Source organism: Salmo salar, chromosome ssa05, assembly GCF_905237065.1.
Source record: "Salmo salar chromosome ssa05, Ssal_v3.1, whole genome shotgun sequence".
Classification (NCBI taxonomy): domain Eukaryota; kingdom Metazoa; phylum Chordata; class Actinopteri; order Salmoniformes; family Salmonidae; genus Salmo; species Salmo salar.
The window spans coordinates 72491560-72511487 of NC_059446.1; the positions used below are offsets into that span (position 1 = coordinate 72491560).

General features: G+C 46.8%; 1 protein-coding gene across 3 annotated transcripts; it reads right to left on the reverse strand.

The window, feature by feature from the left end:
• Nucleotides 1-1372: 1372 nt before the first annotated feature.
• Nucleotides 1373-19313, reverse strand: LOC106605837 (transient receptor potential cation channel subfamily V member 6). Of its 3 annotated transcripts, none has more exons than XM_014201811.2 (16): nt 19129-19313; nt 17408-17568; nt 11058-11278; nt 10806-10946; nt 10622-10720; nt 6050-6225; nt 5806-5958; nt 5652-5731; nt 5418-5553; nt 5221-5307; nt 3475-3551; nt 3208-3331; nt 2993-3059; nt 2582-2850; nt 2313-2419; nt 1373-2182 (listed from the first exon to the last, which is right to left on the reverse strand). In XM_014201811.2, the coding sequence occupies exons 2-16, from the start codon at nt 17536-17538 to the stop codon at nt 1915-1917; spliced, it is 2136 nt and encodes a 711-aa protein (XP_014057286.2). In that variant the 5' UTR covers nt 17539-17568; nt 19129-19313; the 3' UTR covers nt 1373-1914. The 3 variants fall into 3 exon arrangements, with proteins under 3 accessions (XP_014057286.2, XP_014057285.2, XP_045574736.1); XM_014201810.2 differs by having other exon boundaries at nt 3208-3373; XM_045718780.1 differs by lacking the exon at nt 19129-19313 and having other exon boundaries at nt 3208-3373; nt 11058-11243.
• Nucleotides 19314-19928: the final 615 nt, after the last annotated feature.

The window sequence follows — 19928 nt, forward strand, 5'->3', positions numbered from 1 at the left end:
GCTGCAGGGACTTGCTTCCATTCAGCCACAAGAGCTTTAGTGAGGTCGTGCACTGATGTTGGACAATTAGGCCTGGCTCGCAGTCGACGTTCCAATTCATCCCAAAGGTTTTCGATGGGGTTGAGGTCAGGGTTCTGTGCAGGCCAGTCAAGATCTTCCACACCAATCTCGACAAACCATTTCTGTATGAACCTCACTTTGTGCCCAGGGGCATTGTCATGCATAAACAGGAAAGGGCCTTCCCCAAACTGTTGCCACAAAGTTGGAAGCACAGAATCGTCTAGGATGTCATTGTATGCTGTAGTGTTAAGATTTCCCTTCACTGGAACTAAGGGGCCTAGCCCGAACCATGAAAAACAGCCCCAGACCATTATTCGTCCTCCACCAAACTTTACAGTTGGCACTATGCATTTGAGCAAGTAGTGTTCTCCTGGCATCCGCTAAACCCAGATTTGTCCGCCGGACTGCCAGATGGTGACACGTGATTCATCACTCCAGAGAACGCGTTTCCACTTCTCCAGAGTCCAATAGCAGCAAGCTTTACACCAGTCCAGCTGATGTTTGTCATTGTGCATGGTGATCTTAGGATTGTGTGTGGCTGCTTGGCCATGGAAACCCATTTCATGATGCTCCCGACGAACAGTTATTGTGATGATGTTGCTTCCAGAAGCCGTTTGGAACTCGGTAGTGAGTGTTGCAACCGAGGACAGATGATTTTTACACGCTACGCGCTTCAGCACTCAGCGGTCCTGTTCTGTGAGCTTGTGTGGCCTACCACTTCGCAGCTGAGCCATTGTTCCCACTTCACAATAACACCACTTGCAATTGACCGGGCAGCTCTAGCAGGGCAGACATTTGATGAACTGACTTGTTGGAAAATGTGGCATCCTCTGACGGGGCCACGTTGAATGTCACTGAGCTCTTAAGTACGGTCTCTTCTACTGCCAATTTGTGTCTATGGAGATTGTATGGCTGTGTGCTCGATTTTATAAACCTGTCAGCAACGAGTGTGGCTGAAAATGGCCAAATCCACTAATTTGAAGGGGTGCCATATACTTTTGGCCATGTGGTGTGTATTGTATCATAAGACAAGAATTAAAGCAATTTTTGTATTTTCTAAAGTCTAGCAACCTTGCCAGCTGGCATGCCTGCTAAGCTAGTTAGACAATCCATTCTAACTTAATTGATAGCCTGAAATGACAAGGTAGCTGGTTACGAGGTTGTGAGATTGGGATCCCATCTAGCTGGCTAGCTAAAACAAACTTTATAAAATTGCTAGGTGGCCACTGCAATCAGAACAGGTGTCGGTAGCAAAATGTAATAGAATTCCTAAATTGTTTAGCTGGTCCGCACTCAAAAAAGAGATTCAAGGTTCATTTTTAGTATTTATTTCATTCAAGGGTGGGTAGATAGACACACGTTTCAGCCTTCGTCAGTGTCATCAGCATCCTCTCTGAAGGTGCACTTCTTTACTTCTTGCTTTATATATTCATCAAGAAGGAATCAACATAGCTTGATCAAATTAATTTACAAACAGTCCTGCCCATCACCGGCAGCTAAAATCAGATGAAACGCTGTGTGTCACTCGACCCTCTCTCTCCTCCTTCACTCATGATACTGTCTTCACACATATCTTTGCTCAGTGGTTCACCTAGGAAGGAACCACTTACTAGAAGAATATGGGGGAGGGGGCACTGATTGGGATGCTGTATACACTTTCATCATGGTTTTCAGGTATTTTTATGGAGTATGTAGGAGAGACTATATGTGTGTGCCTGAGTGTATGTTTGCATGTGTGTGTCAAAATGTGTGTGTGCCCCGTATGGGTATGACGCCTCTGCATTCATGCTTGCATCACACGTATACTATATAATAACAATAAAACAATCTGTTTTTCTGTCTTAAACCTCAGATCTATTTTACTTCCTGGTCATCCTCAGGCTCTTCCTGTTCCATATCTAAACCCAGAGCGCTGTGGCGAATCATCTGCCAGCATGCCAGGGACTTCCTGTTTCCATCTATCCCACCCCTGTGTTTGGGTCTGATCAGAGGGCTTCCAGGTCCTTTTGACATGTCAGTGTTCTCCGTCTCCTCCCGCTCCTTGCTCTGGTCCTCATCCTTAGAGAAGGCTTGGATGTAGCGACGCATCTTTTGCACCAGTGGGTCGTTGCGATCCTCAACCCTGCAATGGAGACATTTAGAGAGTCATTATAATATAAAGCCTGTATATGACGGGGATGGGGAAACACTTAACACCACATCTAAGACAGAGTACAGTAATAGGCCAGTTAGATGAAGTGTTGTTGTCTTACCGGAGGTACCACCGCTCCCCCAGGCCGTAGAGCAGGCCACACACCCCCAACCGGGGCAACAGGCAGCGGGGCAATCTCCTCTCCAACATCAGGGTAGTGGCCACCACCTACACACAGTGAGCAGGGACAAAGGACATAAGGATCATTAGAATGGCACTGATTGGGATGCTGTATACATTTTCATCATGGTTTTTAAGCCATTTTTATGGAGTATGTAGGAGAGACTATGTGTATGTGCCTGAGTGTGTGTGTGTGTATGTGTGGCACACCTGTGTCCTCCAGAGCTCGTCCCTCTCCTGGGCAACTCTCCATTGTGTATCACTCATCATGGCTGTGAGCAGGTTGAGCAGCAGTATGTAGGAGACCACAGAGAAGGTGCAGTGCAGCACATGGACAATAGGGGGTGTTGTGAAGGTGTGGTCCACTGGCAGGTCTATCAGACCCACACTCAGCTCAAACTGGGAGAACAGAGTGATGGGGAAGGAGCGGTACGCAGGTAGAGAGTCTGGGTCCTGAGTCATGTACACCACCCACAGGGCTGGGAGGGAGGGAGGGAGGGAGGGAGGGAGGGAGGGAGGGAGGGAGGGTAACCGGCAAATAAAAATAGGAATTATATTTGGTTTAATACATTTGTACTATTAATATGCTTTTTGAGTTTCTCTTTAACAGAATGCACTTACAGGTGGAAAACCCTATGAGCACGATGAAGCTCAGCCACATAAACTTGGTCAGGTCGCCAAATATAATCTATGAGGAAATGAGACAAAACACCACAACAGTTCAATATGGGAATCAAAACAGCAAAACCATATGTTCTACAGTAACGTCATGCTAATGCTTGTGTGTGTGTGTGTGTGCGTGCATGCACATGTGTGTGTCTGCTTCCCTTACATACCTTCTGTATCATGATGACGTAAGGCCCCAGCATCTGAAAGCCTCGGGCGAAGAACATGACGTTACTCCAGCCCAGCACCAGACACACAGCCATGACAACTGTCTCCCCCTGTACCCCACTGACCCTGAAAACACACAGCAGCACCACCAGGAACGCATAGGCAATACTGGGGAGGAAACAGGTTATAAATACTACATAGTCATGACAAAACACAACAACATCACTAGGTAGGTAATAAATGCTACATAGGCACCAAGGTTGACTTACAGAATGACATGGAAGGGCCCCCCCAGGGCCGTCTGTCCAAAGTAATGCTTGGCCCCCACTCTCAGCATATCTGGGATCTTAGGGATTGGGAATAACACAGATTATATTGACAGCCAATAATGTGATCTAATCTACAGTGTAAATATACTGCTCAAAAAAAGAAAGGGAACACTTAAACAACAGATCTGAATGAAAGAAATAATCTTATTAAATACTTTTTTCTTTACACAGTTGAATGTGCTGACAACAAAATCACACAAAAATAATCAATGGCAATCCAATTTATCAACCCATGGAGGTCTGGATTTGGAGTCACACTCAAAATTAAAGTGGAAAACCACACTACAGGCTGATCCAACTTTGATGTAAGGTCCTTAAAACAAGTCAAAATGAGGCTCAGTAGTGTGTGTGGCCTCCACGTGCCTGTATGACCTCCCTACAAGCCTGGGCATGCTCCTGATGAGGTGGCGGATGGTCTCCTGAGGGATCTCCTCCCAGACCTGGACTAAAGCATCCGCCAACTCCTGGACAGTCTGTGGTGCAACGTGGCGTTGGTGGATGGAGCAAGACATGATGTCCCAGATGTGCTCAATTGGATTCAGCTCTGGGGAACGGGCGGGCCAGTCCATAGCAATGCCTTCCTCTTGCAGGAACTGCTGACACACTCCAGCCACATGAGGTTTAGCATTGTCTTGCATTAGGAGGGCCAACCGCACCAGCATATGGTCTCACAAGGGGTCTGAGGATCTCATCTCGGTAACTAATGGCAGTCAGGCTACCTCTGGCAAGCACATGGAGGGCTGTGCGGCCCCCCAAAGAAATGCCACCCCACACCATGACTGACCCACCGCCAAACCGGTCATGCTGGAGGATGTTGCAGGCAGCAGAACGTTCTCCACGGCATCTCCAGACTCTGTCACGTCTGTCACGTGCTCAGTGTGAACCTGCTTTCATCTGTGAAGAGCACAGGGTGCCAGTGGCGAATTTGCCAATCTTGGTGTTCTCTGGCAAATGCCAAACGTCCTGCACGGTGTTGGGCTGTAAGCACAACCCCCACCTGTGGACGTCGGGCCCTCATACCACCCTCATGGAGTCTGTTTCTGACCGTTTGAGCAGACACATGCACATTTGTGTCCTGCTGGAGGTCATTTTGCAGGGCTCTGGCAGTGCTCCTCCTGCTCCTCCTTGCACAAAGGCGGAGGTAGCGGTCCTGCTGCTGGGTTGTTGCCCTCCTACGGCCTCCTCCACGTCTCCTGATGTACTGGCCTGTCTCCTGGTAGCGCCTCCATGCTCTGGACACTACGCTGACAGACACAGCAAACCTTCTTGCCACAGCTCGCATTGATGTGCCATCCTGGATGAGCTGCACTACCTGAGCCACTTGTGTGGGTTGTAGACTCCGTCTCATGCTACCACTAGAGTGAAAGCACCGCCAGCATTCAAAAGTGACCAAAACATCAGCCAGGAAGCATAGGAACTGAGAAGTGGTCTGTGGTCCCCACCTGCAGAACCACTCCTTTATTGGGGGTGTCTTGCTAATTGCCTATAATTTCCACCTGTTGTCTATTCCATTTGCACAACAGCATGTGAAATGTATTGTCAATCAGTGTTGCTTCCTAAGTGGACAGTTTGATTTCACAGAAGTGTGATTGACTTGGAGTTACATTGTGTTGTTTAAGTGTTGCCTTTATTTTTTTGAGCAGTGTATAAGTGACATGTAAAACTATTGGGTGATGTATGTTTTACCTCCAGTAGCAGAATAACCAGGGCACCCAGGACACTGATCATCTCTCCTGCCAGACGCAAGTTGTCCCCATAGGTCACATAACTCTCCTACAGGGACAGAAAACAGGGCACGTGGATCACAAAGGGTTCATATGAACACCTCTGATTGAGGTTTGCACACAGGCTGTCATATGAAGATGCCTTCATGTCTCCCCCACCTTCAGAGTTTTCTGCACGCGGATGGTTTTGTCCATGTCAGATACAGTGTAATTCTCTGGAGCGTCCTTTAGGGGGCGATACACACAACACAGTGTGAAGGTCCCAATGTACAGGAGGTACAGCAGCATCAACAACCTGTACACAACACAATAATAACATCACAACATTAGACATAAACAAATGACAGCATCTCAAACACAACATCAGAACATGACCACTGTATGTGTTGTTACCTAAAGTAGTGTTTTCCATAGAGGTTCCACTTGAGACTGACCAACTGCCTAATAGGAGTCACTTCCAGTATCCTCCTTGCCTGAAGTAGGAGATCATCATCAGTTTCCCTGTACTGTATATTACAATGTATCATGTTTGTGTACTGTACTGTACCTCTCTCCTCTGGCTGCCCACGATGAGCTCAAGCACAGAGCGGTCGTCGTCGGCGACCAAGGAGTCGATCTCTGTGAGGTCATAGAGGTTAGAGGTCAAGGGTCCCAGGTTCCACTGGTTGATTCGCCTCCGATTGACCAGGTGCTGGAAGGCCTGGGAGGGACAGATGTTGTTTTATTAAAATGTTTTACTGTTCCCATGTCTCTCACTGTCCCTCTCTTTCTATCCCTCTATCCATCCTCACCACAAGGTTGCCCTCCTGGGCAGCCAGTTTGAAGGGCGTTAAGCCATTGTAGTTGGGCACCATGTCCAGTGGCACAGCCTGGTCCAGCTCATCGTCACGTGCCAACAGCAGATCCAACGCCAGGCATGCTATAGTTTTATTGGGCTGCAGGACCAGGATGTGGAGCACTGTGTTACCTAGGAGGGAGAGAGGGAGATACAGTGAGGGAAAAAAGTATTTGATCCCCTGCTGATTTTGTATGTTTGCCCACTGACAAAGATATGATCAGTCTATAATTTTAATGGTAGGTTTATTTGAACAATGAGAGACAGAATAACAACCAAAAAATCCAGAAAAACACATGTCAAAAATGTTATAAAATGATTTGCATTTTAATGAGGGTGTAAGGGTGTCGTAAGGATCAGACCAAGACGCAGCGGGAACGTGTATACTCATCTTCTTTTTAATGTTGAAGAAGGAAAACAAACAAATCACGTATACAAAAACAATAAACGACACTAAACAGTCCTGTCAGGTGTACAGACACAAAACAGGAGACAACTACCCACAAATACCATAGAACAAACACCCCTCTTAAATAAGACCTTCAATTAGAAACAACGAGGAGCAGCTGCTTCCAATTGAAGGTCAACCCCATTAACTGAACATAGACATAGAACGACTAGAACTAACATAGAAATAAACTAACAAGAACATAGCCCAAAACCCCCGAAACACTCTAAACAAACACCCCTCTTACATAATAACATAACCCAACAAACCCGAACCACATAAAACAAACACCCCCGGCCACATCCTGACCAAACTACAATAACAAATAACCCCTTACTGGTCAGAACGTGACAGTACCCCCCCCCCCCCCCAAAGGTGCAGACCCCGGAAGCACCTAAACAAAAAACACAAAAATAACCCCAAAACAAAAATAATCCCAAATTTAAGGGAGGGAAGGGAGGGTGGCCACCGTCACCGACGGTTCTTGTGCTACACCCCCCCCTCCCCAACCCACCTACTATGGAGGTGGCTCAGGCTCCGGCCTTACTCCCCAACCTAACCTGTCCACCCCCGCTAAATACTTATTAAATGTTACCCCTCCCGAAGTCTCTGGGCTATGGCGCATCGCTGAAGACCTCGGGCTGATGTGCGTTGCTGGAGACCTCAGGCTGATGCGCGTCGCTGGAGACCTCGGACTGTAGGGCGACTCTGGCTGGGCAGATTCCGGACTGTAGGGTGAGTCTGGCTGTGCCGATTCCGGACTGTAGGGCGACTCTCGCTGCGCCGATTCCGGACTGTAGGGTGACTCTCGCTGCGCCGATTCCGGACTGTAGGGCGACTCTCGCTGCGCCGATTCCGGACTGTAGGGCGACTCTCGCTGCGCCGATTCCGGACTGTAGGGCGACTCTCGCTGCGCCGATTCCGGACTGTAGGGCGACTCTCTCGGCTCCGGACTGTGGGCCGTCTCTGCTGGCTCCGGACTGTGGGCCGTCTCTCTCGGCTCCGGACTGTGGGCCGTCTCTGCTGGCTCCGGACTGTGGGCCGTCTCTCTCGGCTCCGGACTGTGGGCCGTCTCTCTCGGCTCCGGACTGTGGGCCGTCTCTCTCGGCTCCGGACTGTGGGCCATCTCTGCTGGCTCCGGACTGTGGGCCGTCTCTGCTGGCTCCGGACTGTGGGCCGTCTCTGCTGGCTATGGACTGTGGGCCGTCTCTCTATGGGGCACTGTCGTCGGAAGCTCTGGACGGGGACTGCGCACTGAAGGCCTGATGCGTGGGGCTGGCTTAGGACGCGCCAGACTAAGGACACGCACCACAGGGCTAGTGCGAGGAGCAGGAGCAGGACGAGCTGGACTGGGCTGACGCACTGGAGGCCTGGTGCGTGGGGCTGGTAGTAGAGGGGCCAGACTGGAGACACGCACCTCAGGGCTAGTGCGGGAAGCTGGAACAGGATACACTGGGCCGTGGAGGCGCACTGGCAGTCTCGAGCGCACCTCCTGCACAACCCGTCCTGGCTGGATGGTAATAGTAGCCCTGTACGAGCGGAGTGCTGGCACAGGGCGAACTGGGCTGTGCAGAGGCCTGATGGTTGCCGTGCGTAGAGCTGGCGTAGGGTAGCCTGGGCCTAGGAGGCGCACTGGTGGCCAGATGTGCTGCGCAGGCATCCTCCTTCCAGGCTGGATGCCCACTCTAGCACGGCACTTGCGAGGGGCTGGGATCGCTCGTACCGGACTGTGCGTGCGCATGGGCGAGATCGTGCGCACTTCCGCATACTCCGGCACTCTCCACTCCATACGCCCCCCATAATAAGCACGGGGAGTTGGCTTAGGTCTACGACCTGACTTAGCCACACTCCCCGTGTGCCCCCCCCAAAAAATGTATTGGGGCTGCCTCTCCGGCTTCCTTGCCAGCCGTGTTCCCCTGTAGCGTTCCCGGTCCTCTTCAGCCTCTCGTATCTCCGCTCTCCTGGCTGCCTCCACCTGTTCTGATGGGCGACGGTGTTCACCAGCCTGGTGCCATGGTCCAGCCCCATCCAGAATTTCCTCCTATGTCCACGACTCCCTGTAGTCCACCTGCTACTCCTTCCTCCGCTGTTTGGTCATTTGGTGGTGGGTAGTTCTGTAACGGGTGTCGTAAGGATCAGACCAAGTAGCAGCGGGAACGTGTATACTCATCTTCTTTTTAATGTTGAAGAAGGAAAACAAACAAATCACGTATACAAAAACAATAAACGACACTAAACAGTCCTGTCAGGTGTACAGACACAAAACAGGAGACAACTACCCACAAATACCATAGAACAAACACCCCTCTTAAATAAGACCTTCAGTTAGAAGCAACGAGGAGCAGCTGCTTCCAATTGAAGGTCAACCCCATTAACTAAACATAGACATAGAACGACTAGAACTAACATAGAAATAAACTAACAAGAACATAGCCCAAAACCCCCGAAACACTCTAAACAAACACTCCTCTTACATAATAACATAACCCAACAAACCCGAACCACATAAAACCAACACCCCCTGCCACGTCCTGACCAAACTACAATAACAAATAACCCCTTACTGGTCAGAATGTGACAGAGGGAAATAAATATTTGATCCCCTCTCAATCAGAAAGATTTCTGGCTCCCAGGTGTCTTTTATACAGGTAACGAGCTGAGATTAGGAGCACACTCTTAAAGGGACTGCTCCTAATCTCAGCTTGTTACCTGTATAAAAGACACCTGTCCACAGAAGCAATCAATCAATCAGATTCCAAACCCTCCACCATGGCCAAGACCAAAGAGCTCTTCAAGGATGTCAGGGACAAGATTGTAGACCTACACAAGGCTGGAATGGGCTACAAAACCATCGCCAAGCAGCTTGGTGAGAAGGTGACAACAGTTGGTGCGATTATTCGCAAATGGAAGAAACACAAAAGAACTGTCAATCGCCCTCGGCCTGGGGCTCCATGCAAGATCTCACCTCGTGGAGTTGCAATGATCATGAGAACGGTGAGGAATCTGCCCAGAACTACACAGGAGGATCTTGTCAATGATCTCAAGGCAGCTGGGACCATAGTCACCAAGAAAACAATTGGTAACACACTACGCCGTGAAGGACTGAAATCCTGCATTGCCCGCAAGGTCCCCCTGCTCAAGAAAGCACATATACATGTCCGTCTGAAGTTTGCCAATGAACATCTGAATGATTCAGAGGACAACTGGGTGAAAGTGTTATGGTCAGATGAGACCAAAATAGAGCTCTTTGGCATCAACTCAACTCGCCGTGTTTGGAGGAGGAGGAATGCTGCCTATGACCCCAAGAACACCATCCCCACCGTCAAACATGGAGGTGGAAACATTATGCTTTGGGGCTGTTTTTCTGCTAAGGGGACAGGACAACTTCACCGTATCAAAGGGATGATGTACGGGGCCATGTACCGTCAAATCTTGGGTGAGAACCTCCTTCCCTCAGCCAGGGCATTGAAAATGGGTCGTGGATGGGTATTCCAGCATGACAATGACCCAAAACACACGGCCAAGGCAACAAAGGAGTGGCTCAAGAAGAAGCACATTAAGGTCATGGAGTGACCTAGCCCAGTCTCCAGACCTTAATCCCATAGAAAATCTGTGGAGGGAGCTGAAGGTTCGAGTTGCCAAACGTCAGCCTCGAAATCTTAATGACTTGGAGAAGATCTGCAAAGGGAGTGGGACAAAATCCCTCCTGAGATGAGTGCAAACCTGGTGGCCAACTACAAGAAACGTCTGACCTCTGTGATTGCCAACAAGGGTTTTGCCACCAAGTACTAAGTCATGTTTTGCTGAGGGGGTCAAATACTTATTTCCCTCATTAAAATGCAAATCAATTTATAACATTTTTGACATGTTTTTTCTGGATTTTTTTGTTGTTATTCTGTCTCTCACTGTTCAAATAAACCTACCATTACAATTATAGACTGATCATTTCTTTGTCAGTGGGCAAACGTACAAAATCAGCAAGGGATCAAATACTTTTTTCCCTCACTGTATTAAACTGCTGAAAAAGGGAGAAGAGAGGAGAGGGGCAGGACGAGGAGAAGAAAGAGGAATGTTTCATACCAATGGAGTCCTGGGCCCTGGTGCTGGCTCCTGCGTTGATCACCATGGAGATGATGTCCTGATTCCCCACACAGGCCGCAAATGCCAGGATGTGCTCACCTAAAGTAAAGCAAACGGAATCAAATAACCACATTTCCCAAAATACATTGCTATACTCCTTACAGGCCACAAACAATAATCTTACCATAGTAGAGCAGCCCTCCTCTTCTCTTCCTGAAGTACAGTCCTGTGACTCTGGGCGTGGCCACATCCGCCCCTCGACCAATCAGACTGTGGACCAGGTTAAAGTTCTGATTCACCACGGCAATGTGGAGAGGTGTCATGCCTGATTGAGAGCGAGTAAGAGAGAGAGAATATATGATTGTGTGATTAAATATATGTGTGAGTTTTATGATATTATAGTGTATTTGTTCATTGTGTGTGAGAGTATATGTACCAAGGAAGAGGTCAGAGGTCATGGGCTCATTGATGAGTTCAGGTGCTCCGTCCATCAGAGCTAAAGCAGCTTCCATGTTATCATTCATAACTGCCACATGCAGCGCGGTCTCCCCCAGAGCACCTCTCTCAAAGATGTTAGTGGATGCACTGTCCAGAAGTTTCTTAATGCAACCTGCACTGTTCTCTTTGGCGGCAGAAAAGAGAGGGACGCCATTTGTCCTATGGGAGAGTGTGTTTGCCAGTTAGAATTCAAATGCTGCATTCATAACATGTCGTAATTATCAGCATATGACTGGGGAAAATCCACTTGAATGCTCCTCTAGCTGGTAATTACTAGTGGGAAACTGTCTATCATCTCTGAGCTCAGACTTCTCCCACATGCTGAGCTCTGATGTCACATTCCAGTTCGCACAGACATCAGTTCAACGTCTAATTTTGATTTACATTTGGTTGAGTTGTCAGCTATTGTGAATTCAACAGGAAATCAACAAAAAATGTGGTATTGTCATTGGATTTAGGTTAAAAGACGAAATGCCCTTATGTTGATGACTTTTTCCAAATCCAATAAGTTTTCCATGTTGATTCAAAATAGATCACATAGATTTATTGGGTTGAAATGAAGTGGAAACAACATTGATTTGCCAAGTGGGAAACTAAGGAAATGGCCTCGATAGCAGTATTTTTGGCAGTTAAGTGCAACAACAAAACATAATAAAAAAATACAAACGATTAATAACCTCTTTGGGCTAGGGTGCAGTATTTTGACGTCTGGATGACAACAAGCGTACTCAGGCCCAGAAGCTAGGATATGCATATAATTGGTCGATTTGGATAGAAAACACTCTAAAATTTCTAAAATTGTTAAAATAATGTCTGTGAGCATAACAGAACTGATATGGCAGGCGAAAACCCGAGGACAAACCATCCAGAAAAACCAAAAATTCAGCCCACCATTGATTCCTATGGCTGTCATTTTTAATATGAAGGGAATACCTCTCAGATTGCAGTTCCTAGGGCTTCCACTAGATGTCAACAGTCTTTAGAAAGAGTTTCAGGCTTGTTTTTAGAATTTCTAGTTTTTCTAAGTGGCTCCCATTTTGTCTGTAGTGTTTGTTACACGTTATGGTGAACGCGCGTACTTTGTTGTTTATCTCCGGTAATGACAATAACGATTCTCCGTCTTAAATTTTAGCGTTTATTTACGTCTTAGGGTACCTGAGGTTTGATTATAAATGTTGTTTGACTTGTTTGGAGAAGTTTATTGGTAACGTTTGGGATTTATTTTGTATGCATTTTGAAGGAGGGAAACCGGTGGATTATTGAATGAAGTGTGCCAGCTAAACTGAGTTGTTGGGGATATAAAGAAGGACTTTATCGAACAAAACAACCATTTGTGATGTAGCTGGGACCTTTTGGAGTGCCAGCAGAAGAAGATCTTCAAAGCTAAGTGATTTATTTTATCGCTATTGTCACATCCTGAACATGGTAAACTGTTATTTTCTATGGTAGAGTAGGTCAGGGCGTGACAGGGGGGTTTTCTAGTTTAGTTTTTCTATGTTGTTATGTTCTAGTTTTGTATTTCTATGTTGGGTTGTTCTAGTGTTTTGTATTTCTATGTTGGGCTTTGTTTGAGATGATCTCCAATTAGAGGCAGATGGTCATCGTTGTCTCTAATTGGAGGTCATATTTAAGTTGGTGTTTGTCCCACCTGGGTTTGTGGGAGATTAATTTGGAGTAGTATATGTTTCACCTCTGCGTCACGGTTTGTTGTTTTTTTGTCATTCAGTTTATTTATGTATTGCATAGTTTCACAGTATAAATAAAATGTGGAACAAAACACACGCTGCACTTTGGTCCGCTCATTCCTACGACAACCGTGACAGAATCTCCCACCACCAAAGGACCAAGCAGCGTAGTCAGGAGGACTGGATTAAGCGCTGGAGGAGTTGGAGGAAAGGATAGACTGGACTTGGGAGCAGGTATTGGAGAGATACAACAGCCTGCCAGGGAAGCAGGTTGAGGCAGCGAGGGAGTCACGGCAACGACGGAAGCCCGAGAGGCAGCCCCCAAATTCTTTTGAGGCAGCCCCCAAATTCGTGCTTACCGTGGGGAACGAGTGACGAAGCAAGCACCGTGTTATGCGGTGATGCGCACTGTGTCGCCAGTGCGCATTCACAGCCCGGTGCGATCTGTGCCCGCACCCCACATTTGCCGAGGTTGAGCATTCAGCCAGGAAGGGTGGTGCCAGCTCAGCGCTCCTGGTCTCCAGTTCACATTCTCGGTCCAGAATATCCTGCGCCGGCGCTGCGCACTGTGTCGCCAGTGCGTATTCACAGCCCAGTTCGTCCTGTGCCAGCTCCCCGCGTTTGCTGGGCGAAAGTAAGCATCCAGCCAGGACGGGTTGTGCCAGCTATACGCTCAAGATCTCCGGTGCGCCTCCGCGGTCCAGTATATCCTGTGCCTGCCCCACGTACCCGGCCTCCAGTGAGTTTATCCAGCCTGGTATGCCCTGTTCCTGCTCCCTGTACTTGCCTCCAGTGCACCTGCTCAGTCTGGGGTGTCCTGTTCCTGCTCCTCGCACTCGCCCTGAGGTGTGTGTTACTAGTCTGGCGCCACCTATGCCAGCCCCACGCTTCAGGCCTCCAGTGTCCATTCCCAGTCCAGAGCTTCCGGCGACAGTCTCCAGTCCGGAGCTTCCGGCGACAGTCCCCAGTCCGGAGCTTCCGGCGACAGTTCCCAGTCCGGAGCTTCCGGCGACAGTTCCCAGTCCGGAGCTTCCGGCAACGTTCTGCAGTCCGGAACCTCCTGAGACGGCCCGCAGTCCGGAACCTCCAGCGACGGTCCGCAGTCCGGACCCTTCAGCGACGGTCCGCAGTCCGGAGCCTTCAGCGACGGTCCGCAGTCCGGAGCCTTCAGCGACGGTCCGCAGTCCGGAGCCTTCAGCGACGGTCCGCAGTCCGGAGCCTTCAGCGGCGGTCCGCAGTCCGGAGCCTTCAGCGGCGGTCCGCAGTCCGGAGCCTTCAGCGGCGGTCCGCAGTCCGGAGCCTTCAGCGGCGGTCCGCAGTCCAGAACCTCCAGCGGCGGTCCACAGTCCAGAACCTCCAGCGGCGGTCCGCAGTCCAGAACCTCCAGCGGCGGTCTGCAGTCTAGAACCTCCGGTGATGATCCGCAGTCTGGTGATGCAAAAGCGGAAGGATCAGCGGGCGGAGCGGGGGTTACGCCCTGAACCAGAGCCGCCTCCTCTACTGGAGGATTCACTGGATGATAAGGTTCTGTGTACTGCACCAGAGCAGTCATAGACACTTGTTACCCTCCCTACCCTCCCTTTTGTTTTTGTTTTTTAGTTGCATTCGGAGTCTGCACCTTTGGGGGGGGTACTGTCACGTCCTGACCATGGTAAGCTGTTATTTTCTAGTATATGAGTAGTATATGTTTCACCTCTGCGTCACGGTTTGTTGTTTTTTTGTCATTCAGTTTATTTATGTATTGCATAGTTTCACAGTATAAATAAAATGTGGAACGACACACACGCTGCACTTTGGTCCGCTCATTCCTACGACAACCGTGACAGCTATTTCTGACTTTCGTGGAGCATCTGCCTGGTTGGAAAATGTTTTTAATTATTTTGTGTGCTGGGCGCTGTTCTCAGATAATCGCATGGTGTGCTTTCACCATAAAGTATTTTTGAAATCTGACACAGTGGCTGGATTGACAAGACGTTAAGCTTTTAACTGATGTATGACACTTGTATTTTCATGAATGTTAAACATTACTATTTCTGTAATTTGAATTTCGCGCTCTGCAATTTTACCGGAAGTTGTCAAGATGGGACACTAGCGTCCCACTGATCCGCAATAATTAATATAATTTTGGATCACTACAATTTGTTTATGAGCATGATAGCTGTACTTTTAGTTTATGGTTGACGCAGCTTGTTTGCCATTACAGGCTGACCTACACCGCTCGCATCACGTGTGCGAGCGTTGCAAAATTAATTTTGAAATCTATATTATTCAATTATTGCACCCACACTGCTCTCTCGCGCCAACGAGCGTCTGCGTTGCCATGGGCTAAAATAGAAGTAAGTTCTATTTGTGACGCAGATCGCGCTGCAAGTCCTGCCTCTCCCATCTCCTCATTGGGGTATAGAAGCAGGTACCCAAGTTCCATCTCCTCATTGGTTATACCCACGTGGGTGACTGAAAGACGAAATAGGTTGGTGGCGGTAATGCACATCATTTATGAAAGTTGCCAATCGCAATACAGTCGTGGCCAAAAGTTTTGAGAATGACACAAATATTAATTTTCACAAAGTCTGCTGCCTCAGTTTGTATGATGGCAATTTGCATATACTCCAGAATGTTATGCAGAGTGATCAGATGAATTGCAATTAATTGCAAAGTCCCTCTTTGCCATGCAAATTAACTGAATCCCCCAAAAACATTTCCACTGCATTTCAGCCCTGCCACAAAAGGACCAGCTGACATCATGTCAGCGATTCTCTCATTAACACAGGTGTGAGTGTTGACGAGGACAAGGCTGGAGATCACTCTGTCATGCTGATTGAGTTCGAATAACAGACTGGAAGCTTCAAAAGGAGGGTGGTGCTTGGAATCATTGTTCTTCCTCTGTCAATCATGGTTACCTGCAAGGAAACACGTGCGTCATAATTTCTTTGCAAAAAAGGGCTTCACAGGCAAGGATATTGCTGCCAGTAAGATTGCACCTAAATCAACCATTTATTGGATCATCAAGAACTTCAAGGAGAGTGGTTCAATTGTTGTGAAGAAGGCTTCAGGGCGCCCAAGAAAGTCCAGCAAGCGCCAGGACCGTCTCCTAAAGTTGATTTAGCTGCAGGATCGGGGCACCATCAGTACAGAGCTTGCTCAGGAATGTCAGCAGGCAGGTGTGAGTGCATCTGCACACACAGTGAGGCGAAGACTTTTGGAGGATGGCCAGGTGTCAAGAAGGGCAGCAAAGAAGCCACTTCTCTCCAAGAAAAACATCAGGGACAGACTGATATTCTGCAAAAGGTACAGGGATTGGACTTCTGAGGACTGGGGTAAAGTCATAATCTCTGATGAATCCCCTTTCCGATTGTTTGGGGCATCTGGAAAAAAGCTTTTCCGGAGAAGACAAGGTGAGCGCTACCATCAGTCCTGTGTCATGCCAACAGTAAAGCATCCTGAGACCATTCATGTGTGGGGTTGCTTCTCAGCCAAGGGAGTGGGCTCACTTACAATTTTGCCTAAAAATTCAGCCATGAATAAAGAATGGTACCAACACATCCTCCGAGAGAAACTTCTCCCAACCATCCAGGAACAGTTTGGTGACGAACAATGCCTTTTCCAGCATGATGGAGCATAAGGCAAAAGTGATAACTAAGTGGTTCAGGGAACAAAACATTGATATTTTGGGTCCATGTCCAGGAAACTCCCCAGACCTTAATCCCATTGAGAACTTGTGGTCAATCCTCAAGAGGCGGGTGAACAAACAAAAACCCACAAATTCTGACAAACTCCAAGCATTGATTATGCAAGAATGGGCTGCCATCAGTCATGATGTGGCCCAGAAGTTAATAGACAGCATGCCAGGACGGATTGCAGAGGTCCTGAAAAAGAAGGGTCAACACTGCAAATATTCACTCTTTGCATCAACTTCATGTAATTGTCAATAAAAGCCTTTGACACTTATGAAATGCTTGTAATTATACTTTAGTATTACATAGTAACATTTGACAAAAATATCTAAAGACACTGAAGCAGCAAACTTTGTGAAAATTAATATTTGTGTCATTCTCAAAACCTTTGGCCAAGACTGTATAAAGTCAAGAGAAGAAAAAGCCTGGAAGGAGGAGAGATGACTAGGAACGATTCGGTTGACCGTTTTATGTGTGGATTAATTGGTGGAGAAGATTGCATTTCAGATAAAATAACAACTCAATGTTTATATCCCAGGACAAATTAGCTAGCAAGAGCAAGCTAGCTAAATAGGACAAATTAGCTAGCAAGTGCAAGCTAGCTAGCTAAATTTCCATACATGTTTAATGCTATTCGACCTGTCCCCAAATTAATATAATTGGTTCAGAGTTTGTTTTGATATTTTAACCTGCGTGTCGTGATTGCGTTTGTTGTGGGAGGACAATACAAATGTATGCCCGATGGCGCATGCGCGCAGCCGGTTTGGGTTTAGCCAATTAGCGTTCTAAGTGAGTTGAAAGCATGTGAACACACACAACGCATTGCTTCCAGGTTACAATTAGTATTTTCAGAGTTTCCCCACTTGTAATAATATAATATCAACCAATACCTGACAGTCGCTGTTATTTTTTACCAATAGGAAACTCACCTTTTGTTCTGCAGCAAAAACGTTTCATCCAGCATCTCTTTCCACCCCTTCCTGTTCTGGAGCCGGAACCTAAGCTGGCTCCACCAATGGTTGAGCTCACCTGGAGCAGATCTTGCCAAGGGCGGGGCCATCCTCTCATATGGTGAGTCTATTTGAAATGGCTGGGAGGAGAGAGAGGTGCATGTGTGTGAGAGAAATTGAGTGTCAGAAACAGAGATGTTCTACCATCAGACTTAACTCAGAAAGAAATACATCCTTCTCCTTATGTACTAGGGACTCAAATCAAATCTAGAATGTCTGAGCTGTCAGCAAACTAATTGACAGATCATTCAGGTCTGCACCATTCCACAGACCAGAGCTGAACCTGAAACACAGGTTCATATTTCCCCATTAATCCAGGCAAAGGAAGATGTCCACAATAACGTCGTTTTTCTCTATTCTATCCTATTCTAAACAGCTCTGTAAAATGTAAAAGGTAAACACTTATTGTTCCACAAGAAGAGTGCCTTTTGCGTCCCTTCGATATTTCAAGTAGAAATTGTGCACCAATATTGCATTTTAAGAGCCTGTTATATTAAATGAAGTGCCCTTGACATTTAAAAAATATTTGTAACATTTTATTTGTTTTAGCAGACACTCTTATCCAGAGCGAATTAAAGTAGTAAGTGCGTACATTTTGTACTGAATTCCCCCCATGGGAATCAAACCCACAGCAACCCTGACATTGCAAGGCTACCATGTACTACCAACTGAGCAACACACGAAATGAACTGATACACTTCCAGAAAACAACCGCTCACATATCCAAGATTGTGTCCCAAATGTCACCCTGTAGCCTATATAGTACACGACTCCTGACCAGAGCCCTATTGCCCCTGGTCTAAAGTGGTGCTCTTTAACAGGTAATAGGGTGCCATCTGGGACACAGCCTTAGAAAGCCATTCTCTCCTTCACTTATCACTTTAATACATACCACATGGAGAATTCAATATATCATATTTTTTATATGAATAAAGACTTGCTAAAGTGCCCAAATTCAGTATTTTGACATGTCCCTCTGTGCACCCTATGTGACTTCTAGGAAATTGCTACCCACTTAACCCAAACATTTCTCTTAAGTTTTCGCCAGTCATTTTTGAAAATTATTATTTATTTCATGTCTGTCCCTCATTTTAAGGTCAACCCTGTTATGTGAAGTGAACTCTCAATTCAAAATGGGTAAACTGTTCCTTTTAAAATATTTTTTTCTAAAGAAGCATTTAACATCTAATAGTCAAATCATAGTGTAAAAGCAGGTGAGCTGGTTCTACTCTTTTTGGCCATTTTATGTTGTTTTGTGGTGGAAAACTAAGCGGGTCAAGCTCAACACGCCAACACTATTACCCATAGGTAGACAGGCTAGAAATGTTTTAACAATTACACTTTTATTGTGAAGCTTGTATTCAATTGCCACTCCCTGTTGCAAACAACAAGCTTCAATTCTGCCTGTCACAAAGGGATTCATGGCTGATTTAAGATGAAATCATCAACCCTGTTACTTTGTTAACCCTGTTACTTTATTTGGCACTTATTATAGTATTTTTTATTTTATTTTACCACTTGAGATGGCGAAAAAAATTATTATGACAGAATGTTAACATTTTGTGAAATCACTTAAATATTTTTTTTTAATCAAGTTATACTTCTCAAAAGGCATCGAATTGGTGGAGTGACCCACTTACCTTTTACGGAAGAAAACAGTTAGTCCTTTACTCCTAATTGACAGTCAGGTACTATGGGAACATGCAACATCAAGCTGATTTGAGAAAGAGAAGGGGGATTCACAGTTGGGGATCTTTATAAATGGATAGGAGGTCAAGTGGAGGGGAGGAGGTCAAGAGGAGGATAGATGTCAGAGAGAAGAGGGAGGAGAGAGGGAGGGGCCAAATGGTGGAAAGGAGTAGTAGTCATAACTTGAGCATTATCTTTTGGGAAGATCCATACTTTTATTGGAATCATTTACTGCAGTAAACCAAGGCTGCTTGACATTTTGCTAAAACGTCTTGAACGCTAAAGACTGCTCTGGCCTTGTGCTTGACCGCCACACTCAGTTTACCTGGCAGATGTCCTGAGACTGGTCCACGGTCCATAGATCTCCCCCATGGCTCATTTTCAGCCCCTGCATCACCCCCATGTAAAAAATGTCAACATCATGACAGTCAACACTTTTTGGTCTTCATTCTCAGTGAAACGTTCAGATAACTGGTTCGAAAGTCGTCTACCTTTCAATTGTCTCAATGCTGGTGTGTAATCAAAAACCACATATTGAGGTGAGCTTGTCTACCTGGACATATATCTGCTGTTTCAGCTGTATGATCGTATGGACACCTTACCTGTCAGGTCTATAGAAACTAGTTTTGACTGGTTGTGATCTAGTTCAATCTACACTGAAAAAAAGAAATGTTCTTAAATGGTTCTTCTTTAACTCTTAAGGTTCCTTGGAGAACTCTGCCCGATAAATAACCTTTGAGTTAAGTGTGGG

Coding starts and splice junctions, on each gene's coding strand:
- LOC106605837 (XM_014201810.2), bottom strand. CDS start 17,538: ATGGCCCCGCCCTTGGCAAGATCTGCTCCAGGTGAGCTCAACCATTGG. Junction 5,959..6,049: donor CCCAGGAGGGCAACCTTGTG/GTGAGGATGGAT, acceptor TGTCCCTCCCAG/GCCTTCCAGCACCTGGTCAA. Junction 3,060..3,207: donor ACGTCATCATGATACAGAAG/GTATGTAAGGGA, acceptor ATTTCCTCATAG/ATTATATTTGGCGACCTGAC.